Below are 15,085 nucleotides of genomic sequence, written 5' to 3'. Positions count from 1 at the left end.
GAGGGGACTAGAGTCGACTTGAGCACCGGATAACAACGCAGAGAGGCAAAGGTTATCGGAAGGTGCCACGTCGGACTAGAGTCGACTTGAGTGAGGACTCGAGTCGACCTAAGGACAAAGTCGCCGCGGAGGAAATGGATCTACGCTGAGCTGGAGTCGACTTGAGGCTGAGTCAAGTCGACTTGAGCACTGTATAAAAGAACATCTCGACCAGAGGTTCAATACAACTTTTTCTTACGATTCATTCAAGCACTCTGTCGAGACGACGATGCCCTGAGCAACCCCGAGCAACCCTAAAGCCGCTGCAACGCCAAAATCGCAAGGAAACGACGATCAAGCAACTTCGGCTTCCTTTGGTAACAAGTTGTGATTAATTTGTAAATTCATTTAAGATCTTGTTATCAATTTGGTTTTGTATCGTTTAGACTTGTGTCCATAAGGAACAAGTCTAATAGTGGATTGCTCATCGAAAACGGTCGAAGACCGTGGGCCTTGGAGTAGCAGCCTTGGGCTGTGAACCAAGTAAAATTGACTGTGTCACTTGTGTTTCTATTTACTTTTGCTTTTGCTTCCATCTTACTTTCATTTTCATACTTGCTTCCGCACGTTTTAACTCATTCGTCAAAAATCGGTTGAAAAGCGATAACGCACTATTCACCCCCCCCCCCCCCTCTAGCGCGTTCTATCGATCCTACAGGATCAACATCAATTTCAACCTTATAGAAGATTGATCTCATCAGCCACCAACAAAGCCTATTCTACCTCTTCATGGCCATTCACAAAGTTTTCTTCTTACTCACAATATCATTTAATTAAGCACTTCTCCATTGAATGATTCGTAGTTCCTGTTCTATTGGATTTAATTGTAGTAAATAGGTTGAGTTCAATTCCCTTGGGCAATTGAATTTGAATCCATTTGTCTCCTTGCATTTGTTAGTTTACTGAATGTTGATGATATTTACTATTCAGTAGGTTGGTAAAATGCATGTAGATTAGGTTTGTGCATTCATCAAACATATTCTAGTTAGCTCACATTTCCATGCTTGTGTTCATAGTTTAGTTGTTTAATTTTCCATTATTTGTGTTGCTTGTCGATCATTGTCTTTTTGTCTTTTGGCATTGTACATTTCAAACCCAAAACACTATTTACAAATAACTGAACTCTAAGATTTATCATGCATCGATAATATTCCTTATAAGAAACAATCTAAGCCATTAGTTATGCTATAAGTGTAGAAGGGGTTTTGATAATATTATTGGCAATTGTATCATTATAATACGGATTTAGCAGTCATCAAGGTTGATCAGGTATTAGGTAGTGATATAGTCATCACAGTTGATTATGTATTAGGTAGTGATGAAGTCTTAACAAATCAAGATTGACTTTGATACTAGACAAGGTTGAAGTCATAAAGGAGTGGCCTCTTGGAATATGAAAATCCTAACTTGTCAAGGTTGATATAAGATTAGACAAGTAAAAATCCTATTGGGTTATGGTTAAGCTAAGGTTGAGCAATGGATGAAATCATCAAGGTTAATCGTCTAGGCATCAAAAGTTCTAGTGGACCAAGATAAACTGATACTAAGTGATAGATGAAGTCCCAGAAAAAATAATATCTAGGCATTAGAAATCATGTTAAATTGATGCCGACTTGTATTAGGTTGATGAGGACATCCTAAAGGCATGGGATCTCTTGGTAACTATGATTCAGCCTTAAAATAATTGGAATCAAAGTATCAATCAACAATGGGTGAGTCGACTAGGCAACCAACTCAAGATAGAATGCAAATAAACAAAACATTTCTGTTCGAAGGTTAGTCAACCACCTTGTTGACTGATATGGGAGGTCAATCGACTACTGCTATAGATGAAATGCAAGAAAGAGTCATTGATCAGATAAGACTGTAGGCACGATCGAATTCTTCAAATATTATAGTGGACCAGTTGACTGGATGGAGGATCAGCCAATTCAACTATCCATTATGGTCCATAGCAATCGATTGCATGCAAGATCAATCAACTGGATGAAGGCAATGGATTGACTAAGAACTGACAATGGATTGACTAAGATAGCTTAGTAGTTGACTGATTAAGTGAATTTTAAAAACCAACATGATCTCTAAGAAGAGGGTTTCAAGGGGAAACTTTCAGCACCAATTAGAACCTACTCTTGAGTAAACATTGTTGCATTCTTGTGTCAATTCTAAGCACTCCAAAGAGAAAGAAAGCAAACAAGGGAAAGCTTCATTTATGATTCATTTCAATTCTATTATTTTGTTCTTGGTTGTCTTTGTATTCAATTTTTTATATTTGCTATAAAGTCAAGTGTTATTAAAGGTTTCTCCACATCCAAAAGATATCTAAGAAGGAGAAAAGAGATAGGGATTCTAAGAGCGATCCACTAATGGATCATAGGTTATAGAGTAAGAGCATGGAAAGCTACCAAATCATGTATATCGTTGTGTTTGTATTATCTTTGAGTTGATTTATGTTTTGAGTTTGTTATTAGTTATTCCAATACATGCTAACTCAAATTATAGACACAAACTCGAAGCCAAAAGCAAGCAGTTATTTAAATTCCCTCCCTAGACACGTCTCACAGTCCTAACATTTAAAAGTTCCAAACTTATAGAAAAAAATAAATAGATTGGAGTACAACAAAACAAATTTGGAATATATATGAACTTTTAAATCCATTAATAACTGTTTAGCCAATACTATAGACCTAAACGCATGTGATTCACATCAAACTTAAATTATTTTGTTCTAACACTCTCCTAAATCTTATGATGTTCAACTTCCCTAACTCCGAACTTTCTTCAACTATTAATGAATTTTGGCACAAAGTCAATTTTCAATGAATTTTATTCAAAAGTATGGACTTAAACATATTAGATTTATTTCAAACCTAAACCATTCTATTTCTATTTCTGAGAGTATGATATATTAGCATACACTTTCATTTTCTATTCCAATAATATAATCTATCGGAATGAAATTCTCAAAGATAGCATGATCATATAAATTTGTAGTTCTACAATGTAATAACCCGATAGGTAGTATCAAGAAAATTAAAGTACTATATAAATTAACAGTTCAATAAAATACAATATTTAGCAACAAAAAATACTGTACATATACATATATGATATATAACAATATAATTGTCTATATATAATTCCAAATCTATGGTAAATCAAAGGACTCTATCTCTAGATTGTTAGGACAAAAATAATTTTGCAGATATATAGATGGAGAGTAACAACAAAAGTAAATTTTTGAAAAACATAACTTGAAAGAATGTAATCACTCAAAGAAAGAGGGATTTCACCCCTTGTGCAAGAATAATGGCCAAATACTCTTTCCAAGGGTAAAGTACTCTCCTTCTGCTACCTCAAACATAAAGGGGTTGATATCTATTTTCACGAGTTCAAGAGCAATCCCAAGAAAGTGCAGAAGAAATTTGAGAGAGATTCTATGATTTTTGAACTAAAAATAACCTATACATATATAAAGAGCAAGCTTTGAATGGGAAACCAATCGAAATATGTACCTATGATTGCATAACTTAGCAATCATGCATCACTTGGTAGATTAAGCTATGAATGACCGATAAGAACAGAGCCCCAGGGTGCCATTCTTAGGATTTGATGAAGCATGCCGCTTGGATGATTTCAGCATGTTGATACAGCAGCATTTTAGCTTCACTAACTCTAATAAGTAGCATTGATCATCTGTTGCTAGACGGGTGCATGCCCTTGAGGAAAAAAATCTCTCCCGCCTCCTAATCATTTGGCAGTCGGCTATAAGTTGACCCGTGATTTGCCTCTCTTCGTATAATCTGAAGACAGGCTGTGAGGGGGTGAACATAATCACCTTTTGCTACAATGATCATATGTTGCTAGAGTCAAGAAAGCCCATTCCCAAGTTCTGGATATCTATCTTTCAATGCAGGGAGAAGGGAGAAAGGAATCACCAATAATCACCACAAGAACAGATCCCATCTCTCATGTGATGGAAGCAATTGGCATCTCTTAGAATGATGACCTTGTCATACACCTTAGCGATTAGTTTGAGCGCGGTGTGGCAGTCGCCGCAAACACGCAGATTCTTGTACACCCTTATAGGCTTACCATGGGCAGCGGAAGTGATGAGGCTCCAAGCCACGGCCAGCCTCTCGCTGTGCACCTCCAGCTCCGCTGCCTTCCCCTCCTCCTCCTCGTCGTGCAAAGCAAACCCTGTGTCCGCCGAGTACCCCTCCTCCTTGATCATCTGCATCATCTCCCTCACCTTGGCAAAGATCTCCTTCGCCTGGGCGTGCTCCCTGTCTCCTGCCTTGAATGTGTGCACCGCTCCGCCCTCCTCCATCCAGCTCCACCCAGGCTCCTTGCTCACCCCGCGCGCCCTCATCAGCGACCTCACCCGCGCCACGTCCAACCACCGTCCTGCCGCAGTGTATACATTTGCCAGCATCACGTACGGCACTGCGTCACCCGGCGCCAGCTTGAATAGGCGTTCCGCCGCGCGCTCAGCCAGCGGTATGTTCCGATGCACCCGGCAAGCAGCCAACAGCGACTTCCACACGGTCGCGTCTGGCTCGCCATCCATCCGACCCAGAAGCTCGACTGCCTCCTCCACACGCCCAGACCGGCCCAGCAGATCCACCATGCACGAGTAGTGCTCCGGTCCGGGGATTATGCCGTAGACCTTCTCCATCGACTCGAAGTGGACTCGCCCTGATTCGACGAGACCAGCGTGGCTGCACGCAAAGATCAGGCCGATGAAGGTCACATAGTCCGGACGAGCTCCTGCCGCGAGCATTGCGTCGTAGAGGCGGAGGGAATCCCCACCACGCCCGTTTTGGGCGTAGCCCATGATGAGAGCCGTCCACGTGACCGCGTCGCGGCGGCAGAGAGACTTCTCGAACACAACGTGGGCTTCGTCGATGGACCCACTACGGGCGTAGATGGTGATCAGTGCGTTGGCAACCGAGACAAAAGCATCGAGGCCGCGGTGGACGATGGCAGCGTGCACCTGCCGGCCGAGTTCTAGTGCGGTCGAACTGGCACAGGAACTCAGCACCCCTGCCACGGCGAACTCGTCCGGTTGAACTCCATGGGCAAGCATGGCGTAGTAGAGTTGAAGGGCGACCTCGTGGGAACCCTGACGCGCATGGCCAACGAGGAGGGAGGTCCATGTCACCACATCCCTCTCCGGCATTTGGTCGAACACCCCACGGGCGTGGGTGAAGTCGCTCGTCTTAACGTACATGTCCACCAAGGCGTTGGCAACGTGAATGTGAGAGTCGAAGCCGCTCCGAAGAACCAGACAATGGATGCATCTTCCGATGCCTGAGTAGCCGGAGAAGGCGGCGGAGTTGAGAGCGGAGGGGAACGTAAACTCGTCTAGCGCGAGGCCTCGAAGGTGCATTTCCACAAAAAGGGAGAGGGCGTGTTCGTGCCGCGCCGATCGCGTACAGCTCACGATAAGGGTATTCCACGGGACCGGGTCGTCAGAGTCCGACGTCTGGAGAACCCGCTTAGCGCTGTCGAGATCGGAGCAGTTGGAGTAGAGGCCGACAAGCGAGCTCTGGACGAAGGGGCTAGCACCGAAACCAGTCCGAAGCGCACAGCCATGGACCTGGCAGCCGAAGCGGAGGGCTCTCTCTGAGGCGCAGGCTGAGAGCACAGTGGGGAGGGTGAAGTTGTTGGGTGGGACGCCCATGACCTGCATGGTGCGGAACTTCTCCATAGCGGCGCGGTGATCGCCGTTTCGGACAAGACCAGAGATGAGCGTGGTCCAGAGGACGCGATTGGAGAGGGCTGAGTTTGGGGCGGTGTCGAAGACGAGGGAGGCGGCAGTGGGCATGCAGCAAGCGGAGTACATGCCGAGGAGGCGGGCGGCGACGAGGGGGTGAGCGGCGAGGAAGGAGGTGAGGGCGATAGCATGGGCTTGCTGGCCGTAGCGGAGAAGAGTGGGGGAGGAGCAGCGGTGCAGAAGGGCAGAGAGAGAGTAGGGATCAAAGATGGGGCGAAGCGAGAGAGCGGAGCGGGGCAGGAGGAAGGGGGAATGGAGTTGGCTGGCCATTCGGTCCGGTCCGGGTTTCGGATTTATTGAATAAAATAGAATAATTTGGTTATCGGACAAGAGTAGAAATTATGTGGGCTCTGCCCGCGCAGATTCAAATTCCGCCGTCCACATTTTATGCTAATTTACAATCAGGGAACACGTTCACGTACTCGGCGTCAGTGGACAATTAGACTATAAAGATTCTTAATTTCTATTAAATCATAATTTTTTAGATCTATTTTTATTTTTAAAAATATTTTTTCACTTAACTATGAACCATAACTATTCTAATATAAATATTTTAATTTTGATCATTAGTAATGTCATATTATAACAATTCATATATATTACAATATGAATATTATTTTTAATCAATATTCATCAATATTATATTATAATAATTATGAACCGTAATAACTTTATCTATAATCAATACTATTCAAAATTATATTATAACAACTATATAATAATTATTATAATTATATAGTAATAATAAGATTATAGTTGCTGCAACTGTATAGCAACTATGATACTATTAATGTTATAATAATGTTAAAATAAAAATATTTTTAGAAATAAAAATAGATTGATGTGAGATAAATATTATTTTGGTAATAAATGAAAAAGGATATTCGTTTGACGATTTCATATAAAAAAATGTTCTTTTGAATTTCTTTTCCTTGATATTTTTTAAAATGTTTGTATTAATGGAAAAAATAAAATAAAACTAAACACATTTAGTTTGAGAAAAATATTTTTATTTTTTTTTTCAAATTTTTTGATGTTATGTGTCACTAAGAAATTTTATTTTGATTATATCTTTCAAAAAAATTCGCTTATCTATAATTGCAAATCAACCTATGAATACAATTGACTAATAACAAGATCCAATTGACTTATATTGATCGATCTAAAAAGATTATGCAACAAGGGTGGAATGACCTAATAATTATAATATATAGTCGATTAATGATGTATTTCAATAGCACAATAGTTAAGAACAAGAAAAATTAGATGAAAGTTGTAAAAGAGGTCAAGGTGAAGATTCAAAGGTCAACATTCCAATTCATTCTTATAAAAGAGGTCAACATAAAAATTCAAATGTCAACATTCCAATTCATTATTACGTGCCTTACTTATACACTCTCTTTCTGTGTTTTTGTATTTCAATTTGTAATCATTCTAAGTATTTGTAAGAGATTTCTTCACTTTCAAAAATTATATAATTAAACGAGAAAGCATATTAATCTACTCGGGAGTGATCCATTAAAAATCATAGATTATAAAATATAAATGAGAATTTTGAATCATGTTAAATTGATTATTAGTTTGCTTATCTTTTCTCTTTTAATTTCCACTACATATTTCTATTGAATTAACCTTGCTAAGATATTAGCAAGATTCTTCAAATGCTCATAGTAGGAATGTTCAGTATTCACTTCTTTTAGTTTCTCCAACATCACAACACCAATCCCAACATTAAGGAGAAAACTGATGTTTTTGTGAACATGGATATATGGACTGGTATAGACTCCTGTAGTAGTTTTGAACCAAAATTATTATAGGTGCCTTGACTTCAAAATTTTTGACATTAAAAGCAAAGGGCACACAGTGGGTTGTAAGAGGCTCAATGGGATGCTTAATTTGTTAAGTTTGATCACTTTTCTCTGCAAAAGGTTGGAACCGCCAACCTAGCGGCCCCCCCACCCCGGCCCCACAAGTATGAGGGGGAGTAAATCACGGTGAATGCGGGACTGGTCAGGGCATAGTGGCGCGAGGAATTGGAAACATGACACATTTTGATGTTATCGCATGTGCGCCATGAGCCTCGAACCGCATACCTTCATCTGCAAGCATCTATGTCCTGACCAGCTGCGCCCGCCCGTGGGGGCAAGTTTGATCACTTTTGCCCATGTGACAATATGTCCAAAACTGTTATATGGGGTCATGCTCATCACAATGAATAGGAGATGATGCACAGAGACAGGATAGGTCTCATGGAGACAAATGATGTTTTTGCTTGTAAACATCTTACATGTTTCCATGACTCAAAAAAGACCACACAAACGTGAGTAAAAGGTGGGCACTCATAATAAAAAAAATGATAAATCCTAGTTAGTCGCATTGACTCAATCCCTGGGAGTGACCGGTCCGGCCCCACGGAAGTTTCCCACCGGCCACCAGGGTGAATCGGGAAGCGCACGCAGCGGCCAACCCAGATGTCCAGTATCCTTTGATTGCGATTCCCATTCGGAGGAAATTCTTAAAAATACGCCGTAGTTGGGGATCGAACCGCGGGTGCTTGGGTGACAACCTAGATGTCCTACCGCGGCACTCATAATAGATACACCTCACAATGATAAGTTGATTTGATTTTTGATCGATTTATCTAGATATTTGTCTTGGATGATAGGTGTTGGACTGACCAAGTAAAGAGGGACAATTAGGAAAGAAATTTAAGGTTGGGACATCCTTTTGATATTCCTATAACATGGAATTTTTTACGAGAATAATGAAAAACAGAGATGCCTTTTAATTTTTGCTCATGTGTTTCAACTAATCAACTATATCACTTGACTAAAAAAGTTTACCTTCTCCTTAGAAAGGTGACCTAAATTTGCTTCTCATAGTCGTTCTATACCTTCATCAATCTCATTCTATTTTTTTTCATTTGCATATTTCCTACAGTTGATGTTTCCAAACAATGATCGGATAAAATCAAAACTATTTTTTCCCCAACTATCATTGTTGCAGCTTTTCTACATGTTGAGTGACTTGGTTCTAAGTGTGAAGTCAACTATTAACTGAGATAAGTTCCACAAAGATCCTATTCATAATAACCATCTCAACTCTTTCAAGGGATGAAGCTTTGTCACCACATTATATTGAATAATAATATCTAGATTAGATTTTTATGTTAGTGCAAGAAGCATCAGAATCAAATTTATATTTTGATATTAACAAAGATTTAAGGTTAAGTTTTATTTGTAAACTAATAAGTTGATCTAAATGTGTAGGTAGCACAACAAGGAAGTCCTAGTTAAAGCTACGCAAGGAAATCATGGTCAAAGATACTATCTGGAACTCTCGGCAGATCAAGGATATCGAAAAGAAAAGCCTTGGAGTCGAGGATACCAAATAGGAAGTTCTGGGAGTCAAGGACATCAGGCGAAAGTTTAGACGGGGACAAGAGTTGGAGATCTAGTGAAAAATCCGGAGAGTTAAGATTGAGCTGAGCAAAAGGCCAAATAGGTCAGGTGGATCAAGGTTTGTTATCAGATAAACTCTCCCGAGTGGAGTAATGAAGATGTGCTCTCGGAAAGAGAGCAATAGATGTCGGTCCAACTTGAGGTTTCACAGGAGATCGAAAAGTTGAAAAACTGTCATTCATACTACTTGTATATCTGTGCTAACAATATGATGCAGAAAGCAACAAATTAGAATTGACTAGAAATAGTGAGATCCAGGTGCCACGAGTGGATCCAGAAGCCCTGATAGCTTGAAATCCAACCTCGTGTCCATTTGAATAGGCAAACCTTGGTTGGACTAAACATGTCAAACTCCTGACACTTAGATATAGATAAGTCGTAGTCGAAGTGAAGTTTGATCTAGATGCAATCACGCTAGCTGTACAGGCACCCAAAAGGAGTCTAGACGTCCAGAGGTGGATAACTCACTGATAAATTAGATCAGATAAGCCGTGTTAGGGGGCCTATAGCTGGTCCAAGATCTCAGAATGGTTAATAAAAGAACCTCTCAAGCAGTAGCCAAGGACAATAGTTCAAACGATTCTCTGTTTTCAATCAGACCAAAGTTGTGACTTCGAGACCCTGCTATGCTCAAATTTTAACGATGCAATTACCTCAGACACCGCTACAAGCTCAAACAAGCTTTGCTTTTGGTAACGCAAGTTGGTTGTCTCATTTTCTATTACCCATTTCTCTTTGTTCTTAATTATTCTAAGGGTCAGTAAGATTATTACCGACCCTCATCATTGTAAAAGAAATGAGCCTTCTTCTCATTTGGGAAGAAGGTTATTAGTGGAATACCTATCGGAAGTGATCAATGACCGTGGGCCTTGGAGTAGCAGTCAAAGGCTATAAACCAAGAAAAATTAAAGGTGTCTTTATGTGCTTATCTCTATTCTATTTTGTTATCATTCCACAACATGATTTTATTTTTGAACGATTTTTAAATGTATATGAAGTGCTATTCATCCCTCTAGTGCTTTCTCAATCCAACAATTGGTATCAGAGTGACGTGCTTGAAATTGGTGCAACTACCAATCGAACATGTAGTTTTTCGTTCATTTTTAATTTTTTTCGTTCTTAGCCAGAATTTGTGTAATCACCTCTTCTGACAAATTTGTTAGTTTTTAGAAACAACTCAAAGTTGGTACAACACCACTCGAGTGACTTTTTCTCTTCGGGTATTTTATTCTTCCCATACTACTAATCCAAGATCAAATCTTGGAATATCATTTTTTTGTGTGCAAGTTTCTAAATGGCACATCAAGAGGGTTACAACACATCTCGTCCTTCGCTCTTCACTAGAGATGACTTTGATTACTGAAAGAGTTGCATGGAGTTCCACTTCAAGACCCAGGTAGAAATGTGAATTTTCATCTAGGTCGGATTCACGCTACCTACCAAACTTGACAGATGTTTAATGGGTTGTGAGGAATGGAACCCCATCATCAAAAAGAAAAGTAGAAGCTGACGCTAAAGCTACTTAGACTCTTCAATATGACTTGACCAAAGAGGATGTCAGTCAGGTCGGTCCCTTCATCAATGCGCAAGATATGGAACAAGATAATCAAGCTCCATGAAGGAACGCCTGACACCAAGGTAAGAAAAAGAGATTTACTTTAAAATAATTTATATAACATAACCATGCAGGAAGGAGAGTTTGTTAGTCAACTCTATGTCCAACTTCAGAACATTTTCAACGAGATGCACGCAATCGAACAAACCATGGAGAATTAGGGCATCATAAGGTACACACTAAGAACTTCCCTGAGAAACACCTTATGGGTATCGATCGTCGATGCTTATAAAGTTTCATAGGATTTTTCAATAATTAAATTAGAATAATTATTTTCTGAACTTGAACTCCATGGGTAGACTAACATAAGCCAAGCTGAGAAAGGTATGACTCTTTTTGCAGGACAACTAAAGAAGAACAAGCAAAAGGCAAAAGTTGAATTGTAATCAAAGGGCTAACAACTAAAGAGGAACCAACTAAAACGGAGACAGAATCAGATAGCGACTCCAATACAAGCCACAGATCTATATTTGGTATAAAATGGCCAACAACCTCCGTAAGTATAAAAAAATTGTATGCAATCATCTATAGTCTAACTAAGAAATTGACTAAGTCCAGTGCTCAAGTTGAATCTCTCTAAGGGGAGGTAGCACTCCTTAAGGAGAAAGTCAACTTCAGGTCACCAACTAAAAATGTTGAAGTTGGAAACTCAACTCAAGTCAAACTTGAGGAAAAGAATTCCAAGTTAAAACTTCAAATTGACGATCTAAAAAGATCATTGAAAAAGTTTACTTTGAGTTCTAAATATCTTGACATGATACTTGGAACTTAAAGGGTTGTGTATAGTAGATCTAGGCTTGGACACAAAGTCATATATAGATCATACATGTCTTTATTGAATCGACCCAAATCATGAGTCCAAACATGGGTTTCAAAGTCCAACCTGACCAATCCAATTGGACTAAACCACTACTGGATCCCCATGGATCAAATACATTTTTTGATTAGACCTAATAAGGGTCACGATATAGGAGGATTTAAAACCTTGCATGTTAAATAGAATTGTATATTTTAATTTTTAATTTTATTCTTAGATTGAACCTAGGCTAGGTTAGGACATAAAATTTGATTAACACTTGTCCAACCTAGTACCAAGGTGAGTCAAGATAATAGTACGTTAGAAAAATCCAATTTAAGTGATCAAGTGGGGTAAGGAGTATCCTAATTTATTTACTTAGCTGAGTGAAACTAACCAAAATTACCTCATATAATCCTAGACTAGTTAGACCAAAGTTTCTCTCTAGATTAGCTAAGTGTGCAATTTCTTAAACCAGCTTTATCTTAGAAAGTGATTGTTGCTCCGATAACTAAGAAGACCCCTATAGCTCACCATCATCTGAAAGATGATTTTTGAAATGCATACTTAGTAATTCAAAAAGTTAAACTTGAATTTAACCTAAGATTAATCAAATGTTAGACAATAACTAATTACATTAATCAAGATAAAAATGAAGAATCATCTCACACAACCAATATGATTAACTGTGTGATAACTTAAGAATGGATGAGATGAAACTAGGAATAAAATTCTAATTAACATAATCTTTAAAATTCTAATTAACTTAATTTAAAATTTTTTAATTAACTTAATTTTTAAAAATTCTAATTAATTAACTTAACTTTTAAAATTTTAACTTAATTTTTAAAATTTGACTTAACTTAATTTTTAAAAATTCTAATTAATTAAACTTAATTTTTATCCTAATTAATTAATCTAAGTTTTAAATCTTAATCAATTAAACTTAAACTTTAAATCTTTAATTAATCAACAAAATCCTTAAAACTTTAATAAATTAACTAAATTCTTAAAATTTTAATTAATTAAATTCTTAAAACTTTAATTAATTAACTAAATCTTTAAAACTTTAATTAATTAACTAAATCATTAAAACCTTAATTAACTCAAGTTTTAAAATCCTAATTAATTAACTTAAGTTTAAAACCTTAATTAATTAACTTAAGTTTTAAAACCCTAATTAATTAACTTAAGTTTTAAAATCTTAACTAATTAAAAATTTTAAAATTTTAATTAATCAAAACTTAAGTGCAATCCTAAACTAACTTAAACTCTAATTAAAATTAATTAAATTAAACCCAAACTAGTTAAATCCGTTAAAGCTCAGCCCAACCCAATCTGGGCCCTTGTATTTATATCCAGGCATCTCGAATCGCTTCTCGAACATCGCCCATGATTTTGCACAAGCGCCCTTGATTTTAGGATTCAGGCGTCTGAAAATTTTTTCAGGCGCTCTGTACCGTGTAAAATCTAGGTGCCCCTATTCGAATCCAAGCGCTCGAAACATGTTTATGAAAATAACTCGAACCCTACCATCTCAAACTGCACAAATCCTCTTCCTATCTCAAAAAACTCTCCTTCCTGTGCCATCGCCAAGCTTTAGGTCATCACGGTCTTATTTCTCCTCCAAAAATACCAAAGTAAGCTCTCAAAATAATTCTAAAATAATTTAAATTTAATATTTTCTTAGTTAAAGCTTTACTTTTTACAATAGGATTAAGAGGAAGACCACTGAGGCTGATACCTCTAGTACCCCTAGTACAGATGATGTGGAATGTTTTGGATGTGATTTGTTTTATTTATATAATTTTTATTCTCTTATTTATTGTCACTCACACCCATCAAAATTAGTTATTTATTTATTTATTAACCAAACACCTAATTATCATTTTAAGTAATATCGAGAGGTCTAGGTCGTCTTTCTTGGACTCAATAATGGAAGTTGTCCTAGACAATTAGTGCGGGATTTTATTATTGACTTTGTTCATTCATAGCTATTTACAGACTTCATTTATTCAAATTAAATCCTACAATTTATAATAATAATCAATAATCATATTTACAGTGGCATACACTTACAGAATTATGTATCATATTACAAGAACAAATAACTAAAAGGTCCAACAATTTATTATATGAATCCCATTTATTACATGAATAAATATACAATGTGAGTTCCATTCCTTCAACATACAACATACAAAATGTCAGTTAAACAACAAATGTAGCATACAACATGCTTCCACTATACAACCTACAACATGTACAACCAACTTAATATACACACAACCAAGAAACAAATGTACCAATGAATTGCATTCCCACAACATACAACATATATATCCTACACACTAAATCATTATACATCTTATTACACTTTCAATGGATCATTTTATTAATACAAGATCAATATATATACAACATGCATCCTATATACAAACATTTAAACAACTAGGTTACAATTCATCATTCAAGCATTATTCAAATATACAATTCCAAACAACACTACATCATACAATCTGAAGGTAAATTCACATGTACAATTACACAATTCTACTCACTAAGTCACACTAATTTACAAACAATTACAATCTACGTACACTTCTCTATTTACATACAAACATTAATCATACAAACTATACATTAAGTTAGCCACATGTACTACACTAATTGTTCAACACCATATACATTCAATTCACAATTATGATACAACATACTCAACAGGTTCACAATCAACCCACACAACTATGCACTATACAATAACACAACTTAAACCTATGCCAATTAAATCATTTGATACAACTTGCATTCAATTCAAATTAAAGCATGCTTCAACAATTCAACCGGTTAACATCTTGTCCCAATTCACATTACAACAGTACATGATTCCCACAACATTATCCCTAACAAGCATTTGATACAATTCATTTGATGTTCAACTTGATTCACAAAAGAACTTCATCACAAAATATCATCCAAAAGAACATTTCTACAACAAGTCACCATAACAACAATGTCGTTCATGTGCAAATGAATCAACAAATAAAGCATTATCAACCGGTTCTATTAGATTCAAACTACCCATTTACACTCAAACCAACTACATTAGCAATCAATCCAACAATGAAAACCTTAGCAAAATCAAAGCTAACATCTACATTCCCAAACAATCTTCATGCTAATAGAACCCAACCAGATTAACAATTGCATGACAACATAAATCAACCAACGAGGAACACAAACATGGGGGTTTTGATTGTAACAACGAACAACAAAATACAAAAATAAATGAAAACAAACTAGGGTTAGAGTTTCCTTCCCTCAACAGCACCGGCACTACTGAAGAGAGGAGAACAACTCAGAATAGGGGAGAGTGGAATGGGATGGATGGATGG

General features: G+C 37.6%; 1 protein-coding gene across 1 annotated transcript; it reads right to left on the bottom strand.

Annotated features, from left to right (window-relative positions):
* Positions 1-3,412: 3,412 nt before the first annotated feature.
* LOC141812776 (putative pentatricopeptide repeat-containing protein At5g52630) lies at positions 3,413-6,088 on the bottom strand. Its single transcript, XM_074700766.1, has one exon. The coding sequence runs from the start codon at positions 6,086-6,088 to the stop codon at positions 3,974-3,976; it is 2,115 nt and encodes a 704-aa protein (XP_074556867.1). The 3' UTR covers positions 3,413-3,973.
* Between the last annotated feature and the right edge of the window lie 8,997 nt (positions 6,089-15,085).

Source organism: Curcuma longa, chromosome 19 (assembly GCF_044706935.1).
Source record: "Curcuma longa cultivar G26 ecotype Majalengka, Jawa Barat chromosome 19, ITB_CL_G26_1.1, whole genome shotgun sequence".
Taxonomy (NCBI): domain Eukaryota; kingdom Viridiplantae; phylum Streptophyta; class Magnoliopsida; order Zingiberales; family Zingiberaceae; genus Curcuma; species Curcuma longa.
This window is presented reverse-complemented; position numbering and strand designations above follow the sequence as displayed.

What these genes read in the sequence shown, in the direction of transcription:
- LOC141812776 (XM_074700766.1), bottom strand. Translation starts at nt 6,088, where the DNA reads ATGGCCAGCCAACTCCATTCCCCCTTCCTCCTGCCCCGCTCCGCTCTC.